This window comes from Loxodonta africana, chromosome 2 (genome assembly GCF_030014295.1).
Source record: "Loxodonta africana isolate mLoxAfr1 chromosome 2, mLoxAfr1.hap2, whole genome shotgun sequence".
Lineage (NCBI taxonomy): Eukaryota > Metazoa > Chordata > Mammalia > Proboscidea > Elephantidae > Loxodonta > Loxodonta africana.
In genome coordinates, this window is record NC_087343.1 from 155,106,768 (window position 1) to 155,122,063 (window position 15,296).

Here is a 15,296-nt window from a genome sequence, read left to right on the forward strand (position 1 = left end):
CCTAAAACACACACTTGAGGTTAAGACCCAAGCCCTAAAGAGCTTTTTCATTCCTTCTCTAAATCTTAGTTGTTATTTTATTAAGAAATTACATACTGCATTTTAGTTATCAAATTGTGAAACTGTTAGGCACCAAAGCTTCCAATAGAAAGCAGATGAAATTATTTACCAGTTTTTTTTTTTTTTTAACTAAATATTTTAACTAAATTGACTCACTTTTTAAACTGAATTGAGTGAATCAACTTTTATCTGTTAGGATGCTTTTGGCTGTAAGTAACAGAAAACCTAGCTCAACATCAGCCCAGGGACAAGGACGAGAAGGCAGAAAGGGGCAGAAAAGCTGGTAATAGGGAACCCAGGGTCAAGAAGTGAGAGTGTTAACATGTCCTGGGGTTGGTACCCAATGTCATAAAACAATATGTGTACTAACTGTTGAATGAGAAGCTAGTGTGTTCTGTAAACCTTCATCTGAAGTGCAATAGAGCAAGGAAAACCGAGCTCAAAATGGCTTAGAAAACAATGAGGACAGCTTGTTATTTCTCATAACAAGTTAGGACGTGGGTCTGCTGTGGGGTTAGTTGAGTCAGGGGTTTGGTAATGTCATCAGGAACTTCTCATATTTCTGCTGCCCTATGCTGAACTTGTTGGTATACCTCCCCCTCCACTCATGGTCAAAAGCTGTTTCAGGTGTCACATTGAAACGCGACAGGGCTCAGCCGAAAAAAAGGCACAGTTTTCTTCTCTTCTTTTTATCTTTAAGAGCCAGGAAACCTTCTCAGAAGCCTTCAGTTCCTATTGGCCAAAATAATGTCATGTGCCCGTTCCTAAACCAATCTCTGGCAGAGGGATGGGATTATCATGTTATATGTGACAAAACTTTCAAGGTCAAGGCAAGGTGGGAGGAGGAGGAACAAAATCAGGGCTTATTAGAAAGATGGCAATGATAGTACCCAGTCAGTTTTGGCACTGGGTAAGCAAAGTGAAACTGTTGTCAGAACACATTTCTAGGAGGGTGGATATTATCGGGCTCCCAAAAAAAGCGTTTAAAAAAACAGAGTTTGTACATGTTCAAAACAAAGAGTCCATAAAGCTGAGAGCTATCATATTTCAAGATTTCTTTTCCATAAAAGAAAATACATTTACATGTGTCATAGAACGATGGCAAATCAATTAATAATACATACAATACTTACACTTATTTTCTTCGTTATTGCAATGGCTAAGTGACAGCATTGGCATTTAAAGCAAAGTCTTGTACTTTGTATGCCCTTAAATTAAAATGTAGAATTGTGTCTGTTAAGCTACTGTAAAATACCTTGCTTTATTTTTCAGTTTTCCACCTATTTCCCTGGATACTTTGATGGTCAGTACTGGCTCTGGTGGGTGTTCCTGGTATTAGGTAAGTGCTTTTAGCATAGAACAGGGAGGAAAAACATTATGTTAAATTTTAGCAGTAAAATTACTTTTAGTAAATCCTCATCTTGTTTACTATACAATAATATATTAAATCAGCAATAATAAGTATAATTTTAAAAATGTTTCTCTCTTTGAACACTTTAACAAGGTCTTAATGATTAGGCTGTTGTCAATATCAGAGTAACATACACGTTATAAAAAGTCTCTTAGTGGTGGTAGGTTTTCCCGAACCCATTCATATACATGTCTCAGGGCCCCTGTGTGCCCAGTGGGGCATAATGATGATTCCACAGTCTGTTGGGTTTTTTCCCTTGTGAGTTGTTGGCTTTAAGCATTCACAAACTCAAGCCTAAGTTGGCCGTAGTCATACTGTCGCTACTGACTCATGGGGTACGTGGCCCATCTTTGGTTGGATCTGTCAGTAGAAAACAGAAAACATACAGCCCTGCTAGATAAGACTCCTGGAACAGGCACTGTAGTTGACCATTGGTGAAGATAAGAATCCTCTTGTGATGCGAAGTTTTTTTTTTTTTTTTTTTTTTTAATACCTGGTATTTATCAGCCATGAGATTCTATTTTTCATTCAAAACACTTATTTTCAAATCTTTTCTTCTAAGACATTAAAGAAATGAACTTTGGAGGTGAATTCTTTTAATGTTGGCTTCTTCATTCTTTGTAAAGATGATGTATATAACAACAGAGACCACCACGCTGCTGTCATTTCTGCAAAGCAATACTAGGGCCATCTTGTGGTGTTAGTTACTTGTTGCCCTGGGTGCCAGAAAGAATGCTGTTCACCAAGCTCAGCTCTGACAACTCTTGGTTATTGCCAAAAACCAGTTCTACTATCTGAATACAAAGACTTTTCCACCATTGAGTATATTTTAAGATGTGTCTAACAGAAAGTAGATGAGTGGTTGCCTAGGACCGAGAAGAGGGCAATAGGCAGGTGTAATGGGAAGTGAGTAATAATGGGTACAGGTGTCTTTTTGAGGTGATAATGATGCTCTAAAATTAGATTATTGTAATGGTTGTACAATTATGTAAATATACTAAAAACCAGCGAATTACACACCTTAAACAGGTGAACTTTATGGTATGTAAATTATATCTCAATAACCCAACCCACTGCCGTCGAGTCGATTCCGACTCATAGCGACCCTATAGGGCAGAGTAGAACTGCCCCATAGAGTTTCCAAGGAGCGCCTGGTGGATTCAAACTGCTGACCTCTTGGTTAGCAGCCACAACACTTAACCACTATGCCAGCAGGGTTTCCTATCTCAATAAAGCTTTTTAAAAAATGTGTCTAAGACTCAGGGAGTATCTCTGAAGGAGGAGACACCATTGGAAGGGATACGTCACTCGCCCTTCTCCCCCAACTGTTTCCAGGAGGTGCCGACCTTTGTGAATGTAGATTCTGGTATGTTGTTGTTTGGCGCCATGGAGTCAATTCTGACTCATAGTGACCGTATGACAAAGTGGAACTGCGCCATAGGGTTTCCTCAGCTTGTAATCTTTATGGGAGCAAATTCCCAGGTTTTTCTCCCTTGGAGCTGCTAGGTGAATTCAAACAGCCAACCTTTCCATTAGCAACTAACACTTAACCATTGCACCACCAGGGCTCCTTGATTCTGGTATAGTCATATAAAATCATTCTTATTACATCAGTCTCTGGTAAATAAATGCAAAAATGGGTTGCTGTCGAGTCAGTTCTGACTCGTAGCTATCCTATGGGACGGTGTAGAACTGCCCCATAGGGTTTCCAAGGAGCGGTTGGTGGATTCAAACTGCTGACCTTTTGGTTAGAAGCCATAGCTCTTATCCACGTTGCAAAGTAACCTGTGAATTAGAGAAATAGAGTACAGATTTGAAAATGGAGAGGCTTATTACAATAGGTAAGGGAATCCTGACATCTAGTGGACGGCATTATGTACTGTAAAAATGTACTGTAGTTAGCAAAAAAAAAAAAAAAAAGGGCAGGGGAGGAAGAATCTGTAACAAGAAGGGGTAAAAAAAATATTTCACTTGAGAAAAGCACAGTTATCATTCTCTGTTTTAGGAGTTAATTATCTTGAGGTATTTTTCCTAGAAGTCATAGGGTAGCTTTTGATATACTTCTTAATGAGGTTTCTCAATGTGAGTGTTTGTTCCTTTTAGACTCATTAGACTCGTATTATACAAAAGAGATTCTTATTGTTTCTTTAGAGTATGTTTCTCATTGAGGAATGGAGAATTTTTTATGGAAAATCCTTTGGAAACTCTGGAAGAAATTCTTTATGTTTTGATAGCGTTTAACAGGAAAACAACCAAGTATTGCTATCCCAGAGGATATTTCTGGGAAAGGGACTTAACATGGATATTATAATTCATTCTTGACTTTTCTTTTTTTAATTAGGCTTTCTCCTGTTTCTCAGAGGATTTATCAATTATGCAAAAGTTCGGAAGATGCCAGAAACTTTCTCAAATCTCCCCAGGACCAGAGTTCTCTTTATTTATTAAAGGTATTAAAGGAAATAAAAAACACTATTCTAATTTTGGTAAAATCATGTGATACGTTGCAGATTTCCATTCATTTTTTAAAAAAAACTTTCTTACTGTTTTAATGTAGACAAGGTGCTTAAAATTATTTTAGCTTCTTGAGCCTCATAAAGTGTGTTTTTAAGACTTTGCAGGGACAGCATGTGGTTTGATGCTGTCACCCAATAGCACAAGGCTCTTTTTTTCCCTTCAAACTTTGAGGCATATGCCTTCTTCCTTGGATCTTGGACAAGTCTTCATACTGAGCTTCCATTACTGCTCTTTTTCAAGCTACTCTTTAATTCTATTCGAATGATTATTGAGCACCTATATTCTGTGACAGAGAATATAAAGGGTAAGAAAGCCACAGCCCCTGCCTTTTAGCAGCTTCTAGTTTAGTAGGAGATGTTTTTGTCTACAAAAAGGTGTTGATAAAGGTAAAGGTAAAATTGTCTTAGGAGAAAACTTTATCTCATGTTATGACAATGGAGAAGAGGTAGAGGAGGTAGAAGAGTCTTAGTATCATCAGGGAGCCAGGATATTTGGCTGGGACTCAAGGTCCTAGATTTCTGAATCCCAGATCTCGAAACACTGCTCACTGTTGGCACCAGTTCCAAGGACAGTATTCAGAAGGAACCCTTCAGGCCAAATCACACTGCTATAATTCTGCAGGGCCTAGGCTAGATCATAGCCAGAGCTAGGCTAGATCATAGGCACTTTAGCAACTCCTTTTGCCTGAGTTATTGACAAGCCCAAGGTTACCATCTCTTAAAATTTGTCAGAGAGGCCTCCTTGGTGCCTTTCTTTAGGTCCACAGCCTGATGTTACCACTGTGATGGGAAGGAATGTCAGTGCAAAAAAAGGAAGAAAAAGGGCCTTTTCCCCTGCCTAGAACAGTAAGACTAAGCCATGTCAAGGCTTTTCTTTGTTTCACACATGGCTTTCCTCAGAGGTTGATGCCATCTTCCATTGCTAACCACATAAGGAAAGAGGAAATGTTGAGAAAGAGTATACCAGAGAGAGGCCTCCCTGATAGTGAGATGTATTAGGCCTTCTTGGACTTCACTCCTTGTTCCTTGGAACTTGGTTGGTGTGGGTGAATTGTGGAGTGGAGCCTGAGCACCACCTAGAGGCCAGTTCAATTGAATTGAAGGCTTCTGGCAAGGCTTTGTAAAGAATGTAGCAGAGGACACAAACCTTATACAATAGGTAGAATTTCAACGAGTGGAAATCGATTGGAATGGGGAAAACATAACGTTTTCTTCAAACATGGCATAATGATAATAGCATTCATTATGTTCTTTTTGTGTATCAGACCCTGTATTAAGCATTAATTAAATGTATTTATGTAAGTAACAGAAAGATGTTATGTTGATAGGCAAACTCGGATACATCATGGTGGAGTATATTCATTAGGCATTTCTTATAAAAATTAAAGCATACAAAGAACATAGGCTTCTGTTGGTTAAAGTCAGTTTCTTCAAGCACGTATGTACTTTTATTTGAGAGAATTTTAGTCACTTGTGTTTATGAACTTAAAAAATTTTATTTTGTTGTCATTGAGAATATACACAGCAAAACATTAAACCAGTTCAACTGTTTCTACATGTACAATTCAGTGACATTGATTACATTCTTTGAGTTGTGCAACTCTTCTCAATCTCCTTTCGAGTTGGTCCTCCCTCATTAGCAAAAACTAACTGCCCCCTAAGATTCCTGTCTAATCTTTCAAGTTGCTGTTGTCACTTTGATCCCATATACATAGTTCTTAAAAAAGCATAATGCTCAAGGAGACATTTTTTACTAGTTCAGCTTAAATTATTAGTTTAAATTATTTGTTTTTAAGAAGACTTCAGGGCATATTTTTGGTTTAAGGTTTCAAAATTTTCTCAGGGCAATAGTTTGAGGGGTTCATCCATCCAGCATGGCTCCAGAAAGTCTTAAGTCTATGAAAATTTTAAATTCTGTTCTGTATTTTCTCCATTTTGATCAGGATTCTTCTGTAGAATCTTGGATCAAAATGTCTGGTAATGGTAGCCAGGCACCATCCAGTTCTTCTGGTCTCATGGCAATGGAGACAGTTGTTCATGGAGGCAATTAACCACACATTCTATATCCTCCTCCTATTCCTGTGTTTATAGGTTCTTTAAGGGGAATCAGTTTTATTGCATGTTTACAAATGTGTGGCATATCATGAATTTGAATTATTGACTTTTTTGTGATTGACTTATTTCACTCAGCATGATGCCTTCCAGATTCATCCATGTTGTGAGATGCTTCACAGATTCATCATTGTTCTTTATTGTTGCGTAGTACTCCGTTGTGTGTATGTACCATAGTTTATCCTTTCATCTAGGGGCATCTAGGTTGTTTCCATTTTTTGCTATTGTGAACAATGCTGCAATGAACATGGGTATGCATATGTCTAGTCATGTGATAGTTCTTATTTCTCTAGCATATATTCCTAGGAGTGGGATTGCTGGATCATATGGTATTTCTATTTTTAGCTTTCTAAGGAAGTGCCATATTGTTTTCCAAAATGGTTGTATCATTTGGCATTCCCACCAGCAGTGCATAAGAGTTCTGATCTCCCCACAGCCTCTCCAACATTTGTTATTTTTTGTTTTTTTGATTCGTGCCAGTAATGTTGGGGTGAGATGGTATCTCATTGTGGTTTTGATTTGCATTTCTCTAATGGCTAGTGATTGGGAACATTTCCTCATGTGTCTATTAGCTTCTTGAATGCTTTCTTTGGTGAAGTCTCTGTTAATTTCTTTTGCCCATTTTTTAATTGGAGTGTTTATCTTTTTGTTGCAGAGGTGTTGGATTTTCTTGTAGATTTTAGAGATTAGACCTTTGTCAGATTTGTAATGGCTAAAAAATTTTTTCCCAGTCTGTAGGTTTTCTTTTTACTCTTTTGGTGAGGTCTTTTGACTTCACCAAAAGAGTAAAATTTTTAGAAGATCCCAGTTATCTAGGTTATTATCTTCTGGAGTTTGTGTGTTGTTAGTTATGGCTTGTATCATGTTAATGCCGTGCATTAGGGCCTCTAGCATTGATCCTATTTTTTCTCCTATGATCCTTATAGTTTTTGGCTTTATATTTAGGTCTGGGATCCATTTTGAATTAGTGTTTGTGTATGGTGTGAGGTATGGGCACTGTTTCATTTTTTTTGCAGGTAGACATCCAGTTTTGCCAGCACCATTTGTTAAAAAGACTGCCTCTTCCCCATTTGATGGACTTTGGGCCCTTGTTGAAGATCAGGTGACCATAGGTGGATAGCTTTACATCTGGGTTCTCAATTCTGTTCCATTGGTCAATGTATCTGTCATTGTACAAGCACCAGGCTGTTTTGACTACTGTAGCTATATAGTAGGTTCTGAGGTCAGGTAGTGTGAATCCTCCCACTTTATTCTTTGTCAGTAGTGCTTTACTTATCTGGGGCTTCTTCTCTTTCCATATAAAGTGAATGATTCATTTTTCTATCTCTTTAAAGAATGTTGATATTTGGATCAGGATTGCATTGTATTTGTACATTGCTTTGGGTAGAATTGTCATTTTCACAATGTTGAGTCTACCTATCCATGAGCATGGTATGTTTTTCCATTTATGTAGATCTCCTTTGGTTTCTTGCAGTAGTGTTTTGTAGTTTTCTTTGTGTAGGTCTTTTATGTCCCTGGTTAGATTTATTCCTAAGGATTTTGTTTTTTTAGGGGCTATTTTTATTATAAATGGTATTGTTTTCCTGATTTCCTTTTCATTGTTCTCTTTATTTGTGTAAAGGAATCCAACAATTTTTGTATATTTATCTTATATCCTGCCACTATACTGAACCTAATAGTTTCAGTCATTTTCTTGTGGAGTCTTTTGGATTTTCTATGAATAGTATCGTATCATCCGCACATAGGGACGGTTTTACTTCTTCATTACCATTTTGGATGCCCCTTATTTATTTCTCTTGCCTTACTGCTCTAGCTAGAACTTCCAGCACAATGTTAAATAGGAGTGGTGTTAAAGGGCATCCTTGTTTTGTTCCTGTTCCCAAGGGGCTGAAGTGATGTTTTATGCGAGTTTCTAAATTTAAAACAAGACACCTCTAGGGCTATGATTTAAAGTAGGAAGTCCTTAGTGATAATGCTTTCGGAACTAACAGGTGAGGGAGATAAGTGAGCCTTTCCTCTCTAATTTGGAGTCAGGTGGCTGATAGTGGCTAGTATGCTTTAGGACTTGTCAGAACCCTACTCAGAGGCATATGAGTGTCCCCCATTGGAGGGCATAATAGAGTTTGTTAGCTTTTCTTCCCTACTTTGATGGCCTGGGACATTTGAAATCATTCCTGACATTCCCAGAGGATTCAGAACTTTAAGAGTTTGGGGCCTTAAAGCAGTATTTAGAATTCTAATACCTCCTTAATAATTTTCAGAGTGTCCCTAGAGGGAACCAAAGAAGCCATATTATCCCATGGGACTGAGTTTCCTTTTTTTCCAGTGAAAGGGGAAAGAGCTATTTATCAATACCCAAATGTAGAATGCTTTCTTTCTGTAGTTCAGAGCAAATTTAGTTTGAAGGTGGGCTGGAAAACCATCGTGTAAAGTGTGAAAGTTGTTTTTTTTTTCCCCTTTATTGAACTTCTTACTTTGTTTAATGGAGATATCACTAGTTAAAAGCTAGCTGTAGGCTTTTGCAAAAAAGACATGGGTAGGGATTTTTAAAATAACTTAGCTATATAACAGAAAAGTATAAGTGCCATGCTATCCTGAGATTTGGCATTTTACTAGAAAAGAGTATAAGAACAGCGACCTTTTAACTCTGTCTACCAAAATATAGTATAAAACAAACCCAAAAATAACCCCAAAAGGCTTTCTTCTAATCAGCCAAAGTAGGTGTTACAGAAGCCAAACGCTAAAGCTCACACACTGCAATCCTTGGGCTACTCACAGGTTCCCTTTCAGAGCCCAGTCACTCTTGTTTAAAGATCCTGTGTTAATAAGCGCCATAATCTGGTTTCCCAGTGTGCAGCAAAAAGCCAGAGGGAATCGCTAGAGGTGGACACAAGGACATCAACAAGAAGCGTGTGACTGTAAGGAAGTAGAAAAAAGTAAATGTTCCTATGTACTGTTTAAAAAGAAACAGAGACCGTTTAGACACAGCTTTATCTGAAATGGTTAAAAATGTGTTTATACTCTTTCTTATTTACAAGTTAACTGGAAAATACATTTTTATGGAATGCCACTTCCTTTGGTGCTGCCAGGTAAATGAGGGGTTAGCCGCTATCGTAGCCATAAGGTGGTAACACAGTTAAGTGGTTATTTCTAAAACTACTCCAAAAACACTTGTACATGTGAAGTATAATAGGTTTTAAAATATATTATTTAGATCACATCTGGAGTAGAAGAAAGCTTTTACACCCTGGCATTAATGAGCTAGGGCCCTTTATAATTAGACAGTGATTGCTGTGACCTAGTGAGCTATGCCTATTAGGCATCAAATAGCTTAACTAATTTTCCATGTGATGGAAAGGGCTTACATCTCTCCCTTTCTATCATCTTCCTTCTCTTCCCCAGTACTTTCCTGTTTTATAAAAGGAAATTCATCTCACGTTAAAGATTGATTTATTGTAGTGTGTTATATTAAAGTAGCAAGACATTAAAAATGTTTTCCAGTGGAATTTTTGCTTAAATATTCACGTCATGTCCAAGAAAATGGTTCTTTTCTTGAAATTAAATGATTTCCATCAAAGCAGTCCAGTCTGCTGTTCAGTAGTGATGCCCACAGTCCCTAAGACTGTTTGTCCTCCACTTTGTGGGCCACCAGTGTTTGCTACCGTGCGAGTCATGGTGATCTGAAAGGGCCTCCAGGGCAAGGCAGCGAGCCGTGACTCTAGCAGTCTGTTTCATCTGGTGTTTGCTGGTGGTTAAACTCACCCATTGGTAACCTAACTGGGTCATTTAATGGATTTTTTTTCATGTTTGCTCGGTGGAAGGCTCTGACTTTAAAGGGATCTATTAAAGTGAATTTTTCTATGCTGAAGCAGCATGAACTAGGGAAACTGGCCAAGTAATTATCTGGACTATGTTGCGTGTCCTTACAAATTTGTGTTTTAACCTAACAGTCATTATTTTATCAGTTAATGGGAACTGATAAAACGGAAGTTACCTAGGTTTGTAATGTATCTGGCCTCATTGTAAAAACCTTTATTTGACATCAATCAACCCATTTTCTTTTTGCTTCCGCTTGACTTTTAGAGGTCTTTATTTTCCTGTGTCTCTGATGCCACTGTATATTCTGAGGTCTACCACTCTCTTAAGGCCCTTAGTCTAAAGAAGAGTTACCCTTGTATCATTGGTTTACTTCAGATCAAAACACAGCTATATTTGGAGTTGGGGAAAATGTTGACAGTTTAAAAGGAACGTTTATTTCCTCCAAGGTTGTAGCTTCTCAGTATTTTGGCAGCCTTTTAAAGATTTATGCAGTCATACAATCAGGAAAGATATACAAAAGGGTTTTTGTGGCCCTTACAGTAATTTGGAGAGAAGGGCAAGTAAGCTTAAGGACTTACCAACCTTCACTTGGTACCGGATACTACAAAGTAGTTTCTCAATAGCTGTATTTGTTAAGTCGTTAGTGTATTTCCTTAGTGTTCCTTCTTTTAGCATTAATATGGGGAGTTACTTACAGTTTTCCCCCAAGTTGTTTCCATGAGAACCAAAAATAATTTATTATGCCAGTTCAGAAATGCCTCAAAGTATTGGATGAAAATTACATATAGCAAAATATAAGGGCACTATTTTTTTTTATCCTGAGAGCTCTTATTTCAGTCATACCTGTTTCCTTTCTTAAAATTAGTTTGGGGCTATATATCTGTTTTTTTTTTTTTCAGAGATACATGCCCTCAAAATACATTGGTCCTTTAAAAAAAAAGAAAAACTATTTGTGGTACTTGTGAGCATGCCGTGGTTTTTTTTTAAACTTTGCCATGCACTGTTTAAGTACAGAATGCTGTACCTGGCATCCTACGGGGAGTCTTCCTTGTGTGAGATCTGGCCGAACTGGCAGGATCAGCGTAGCTTTAGATGTATTAGGGAAGTTACATGTGCAAACGTGGAGTCTACTGTCTCTCTGAACTGAGTTTCAGTCCTTGCTGTCAGAGTTGTTGAAATATGGGGCGAAGAAGCGCTGCTTCTATTCTGTCCTTTTGTGAGGCCGTTTGGAGAAAGAGACCCCTGACCTTACGGGTATTTAGAGAAAGCATTCACATTCTTTGTAGTTCTGGAGTCCTTGATAACCTTAAGAACTGAAATTTTAATGTTTATTGAATACTGTGATGTCAGTGTATAGTAATCCTAAAACTATGTAAAATGTACTTCTTGTGTCTCCAAACATCCTGCCTTCTTTTGTGACTGCATCCTTCTCGTAGCCAAAATAACAAGCTAACTTGAGTTTCAATATTCAATATCCTTCTCTGGCAGATGGTTTCTGGCAAAGGCCTTCCTGCATTTATGAATTCTCTCTCAAGAAGCAAGAGAACACCTGCAGGAAGTGAATCAAGATGCAGAACACGGAGGCATAATCACCTGCTTTACAAAAATAAATAAAGTACTGTTGAAGAAGATCATTTCTCTCTATTTGTTCCTAGGTGTAAAATTTTAATAGTCACTGCAGAATTCTGTAATCATTGAATCATTAGTGGTTAATGTTTGAAAAAGCTCTTGCAATCAAGTCTGTGATGTATTAATAATGCCTCATGTATTGTTTGTGGTCATTTTAAATAGCATGAGCCGTGTCCCTGTAGTCAGTAGGGGGCAGTCTTGCTTTATTCATGCTCCATCTCAAAATGAATTCGGAATTAAATATTTTAGTGTAAGATACGTACAATGCTGGCCATTTTAAAGGGGTTTTCTCAAAAGTTAAAACTTTTGTTAGGATTGCATTTCTGCACATAATACATATTTGCTGTTAAAATTAATCTAGAAATGTATTCAGTTGTACTGTGTGAACACTGCGAAGCGAAATCATAGTGCAAAATACATTTAAAGTGAGGTCAAACATATGTTCTTAATTGGTAAATAATAAGCGTTAATTTTTTATTGTCTGTATCTTAAACTTTGCAGTACTTTATTGTTCTGTGGTGGTACCTAAGGGATACGAAAAGTGTTGTCGTCACTGTAAAAAAGAGAAAGGACAGGGACAAATGCAACTTAATTAGTAAAATGCAATCCTTGACACCTTCTGTATGAATACAGAGTCCCGACCCCTTTTTTTTCTTTTGTCTCCCGATGATTATGCCAGGGGCCGGGAGTGGGGAGAGGCTTAAATTCTAGGAGTAAAGACAGACGTGGCTTGCGGTTTTTGAGACGATCCCTAACTCACTGTACTACCTGCTTTTACCCTGTGTTAGCAGAAGCCGCTGTGTTAGAATGTAGGATGGCGTGCTTTCGGCCAAGTGGTAACTCGCCCTGGTTCGCTGTGCTAAGACTGTACATACAACAGAACAGTAATAAACGTCTCTTGTGTAGCACGTTTTGCTGTAGATTAGTGTTTTAATTTCTTGGTTTGCGTTTGTTGATTGCAAAGGGAATTTTTTTTTTTTTTTTTGATCTTACAGATCATTCAGTAAATATAAAAATTGGTCTCAGGTCAATTTTTTTTTTTTTTTTCGTTTCCAGCGGAGGATGTCCCCTTCCTTCATATCATACCAATACATTCCTGAAAATACAGGGGAAGATGGGTTCTGCAGTATTAAAAAAAAAAAAAAAAGGCCTGTTGCCGCTGAGTTGATTCTGACTCACAGAGACCCTATAGTGTATGTAATAGACTAAAATATCTTACAGGGAGAAGTTGTAGAAATCTTCAATCATTCTGAAATTCCCAGTTATGCTTCACTTTTTAGACATAGTCTCAGACAATTTACATCCAATGTCTTCTACACGTTCCCTGATTTTGCTTTTTCTCAACTGAACATAGACAGCTGGTTTACATCCATGAACACCCAGTTGCAGTGAAAGGTTCCTCATTTCTCCTGATTCCATTTTTGTCTCAGTTGTATTAAACTTAGAGATCAGTGGTTCTTATAATAGCAGCCATTTGATTTTCATATTTTTCACTTATTCAGAGGAAAAAAATGCAGCAACATGTTCAAAGAACTACACAAACCAGTGCTGTAGCACAGTATGGTAACTGCAGCGTTCCTTCGTCTGCTGTGTGTGAACATCAGCTCTTAGCAAAGGAAGGCTTCTCAGGGATGTCAGTATGTAATACACACAAGTATCCAGTTTCCAGGAAACTGGAAAGTTGAGAGCCCCCTTATTGACATCTCAATGATTATTCTAGCCAGTTTATTGATTATTGTAAGCAATAGTATTGTATTTTCCTATTTTAAAGTTTTATTTAGCAGTAGAGACACAGGATTTTATGAAAGTCCCTTTGAAGATTTTTCTTTTAATTAGATTATATCAATAAAGTTTGGAAGTTTTTGTGGCCTATAATATTCTAAGATCACGAATGAATGTATCTCTAACAATGCGAATAAGTGTGGACACATGTAAACACATGTAGCAGTTATTGTTAGGTGCCGTTGAGTCATTTCTGACTCAGCGACTGTATGTACAACAGAACAAAACACTGCCCAGTCCTGCGCCATCCCCACAATCATTGCTGTGTTTAAGCCCTTTGTTGCAACCACTGTGTCAGCCCATCTCATTGAGGGTCCTCCTCTTTTTCACTGACTCTCTACCAAGCATGGTGACCTTCTCCAGGGATTGGTCCCTCTTGATAACGTGTCCAAAGTAAGATGAAGTCTCACCATCTTCGCTTCCAAGGAGCATTCTGTAGCAAAGGGAACTATTTAAATTATCTTGCAGAAAAAAATAGAAAAGCCCTAAATCACATTAATTCAAACATCGTAAACTAGCTTGGTGTTTATCCTTTAGATCCTTGTGCCTTATTTGGTTTTGTATATTCAGAGAACTGAAATATTTGGAATTCCTATTTCTACATATCTGGTGGTCCATAAGACTGCCAAATGGAAACCCACCGTTTGATATGCTTTAAAAGTACTTACTGTAGAGGATGGTTTTTCTTTTCTTTCCTTTGAATGTCTGTCATTACCTGAAAATTAAGTTGTTTCAGGTACATAAAGTTGGTACCACATGTCTCCCAGGGTCCCCGCTATTCAAGGTGGAAGTGTTGTTTATGCTCAACTTTCTTTCTTACTCTTTTCTTTCTGTTCATTGTAAGAGCAACCCTTTCAGATAAAGGGTATTTATAATAAATCACTTTCAAAGGGGATATAGAGGAACCATTGTAATTTGTCTAAGGTTATGAAATAAACTGACATTGACCCAGAGCTAAGGGACAACTAGAACTTAACCATGAACACAGAGGTCCCTCATATCTCTTGTCATTACCATTTGGAATTACACAAGCTTATGTTTAAAGGATTCTGTGTAGCCTTTCTTTTTCTGATGAAGTTAGTTTGGTGGAGGGATAAAAGGTGCTATTAAAATTTGATTGTTAAAAAATGGGAAGAATAAATATCTTTACTAATGGGATGAATTTTGTCTAGAGTTTTTAGGAAGTGACAAAATTTTTAGTGCTAACTCTAATTTTTGCTTTCTTGTGAAGTATAAATACCTGAACTATTGCCATTAGTAACACAGATGAAATTTCTTTTGGCCTTCACTGTATTGTCATATTAAAATACCTTCTATTATTATTATTTTTTTTTTTTTTTACTTAGCTATACATTGTTTATGTGTAAGGAAGAAATAAGTCAAGAATAACTGTTGAAATGGAGTATCAGGGCCAATAAAAATGATAATTTAACCTAAGTGGTTGCCTAAGATAGCTAGGGTCTGGGATTAGAATTAAAAAATTGTACCCCACAAATAGAGCCCTGGCCTCAGCTTTGACTTTAACCCTACCCTCACCTCCCCCTGTCCCAGACTTCCTCGAGGGTTGGAACAGTAAATATTGACATAAAATGAAGAATCACTTGGTCCTGGTTTTTGTAAACATCAGTAATCAAATTTTAACTTAAAATATGCCAAGAGTAGACATAGAACTGTACATTGATAGAAAGTAGATATTTTATGAAAAAGTGATTATGATTCCTGCTTCCTACCTGAGCCTGATTCTTGGTGAGGCCTCACTGGTGAGAATCCAGGTAAATCATGTGCAAGCGGCTCGTAACTTTCAGGCTCTGCTGGTGTTTAACTGGTCGTTGGCTTTCAGCTATTGAGAAGATTTTCACGTTTACTTTCAGGTTTTCTGAAGGTGACTTGAGGAACGAGGAGGAGCATAAAAAAATGCCAAAATATTTTTCTATAGATGATTTGTGTATTTAAAATAGTTTTTTGTTTGT

The 15,296-nt window shown here is 37.5% G+C and overlaps 1 protein-coding gene across 2 annotated transcripts in view; it reads left to right on the top strand.

Moving 5' to 3' along the window:
- NDFIP1 (Nedd4 family interacting protein 1) overlaps positions 1–12,452 on the top strand; it is a 66,359-nt gene extending 53,907 nt beyond the window's left edge. For both annotated transcript variants that reach the window (XM_010591427.2, XM_064277558.1), the window contains exons 6-8: positions 1,333–1,399; positions 3,813–3,918; positions 11,404–12,452. In XM_010591427.2, the coding sequence (XP_010589729.1) occupies positions 1,333–1,399; positions 3,813–3,916 (171 nt within the window). In that variant the 3' untranslated portion in view covers positions 3,917–3,918; positions 11,404–12,452. The remainder of the gene's footprint in view (positions 1–1,332; positions 1,400–3,812; positions 3,919–11,403) is intronic.
- Positions 12,453–15,296: the final 2,844 nt, after the last annotated feature.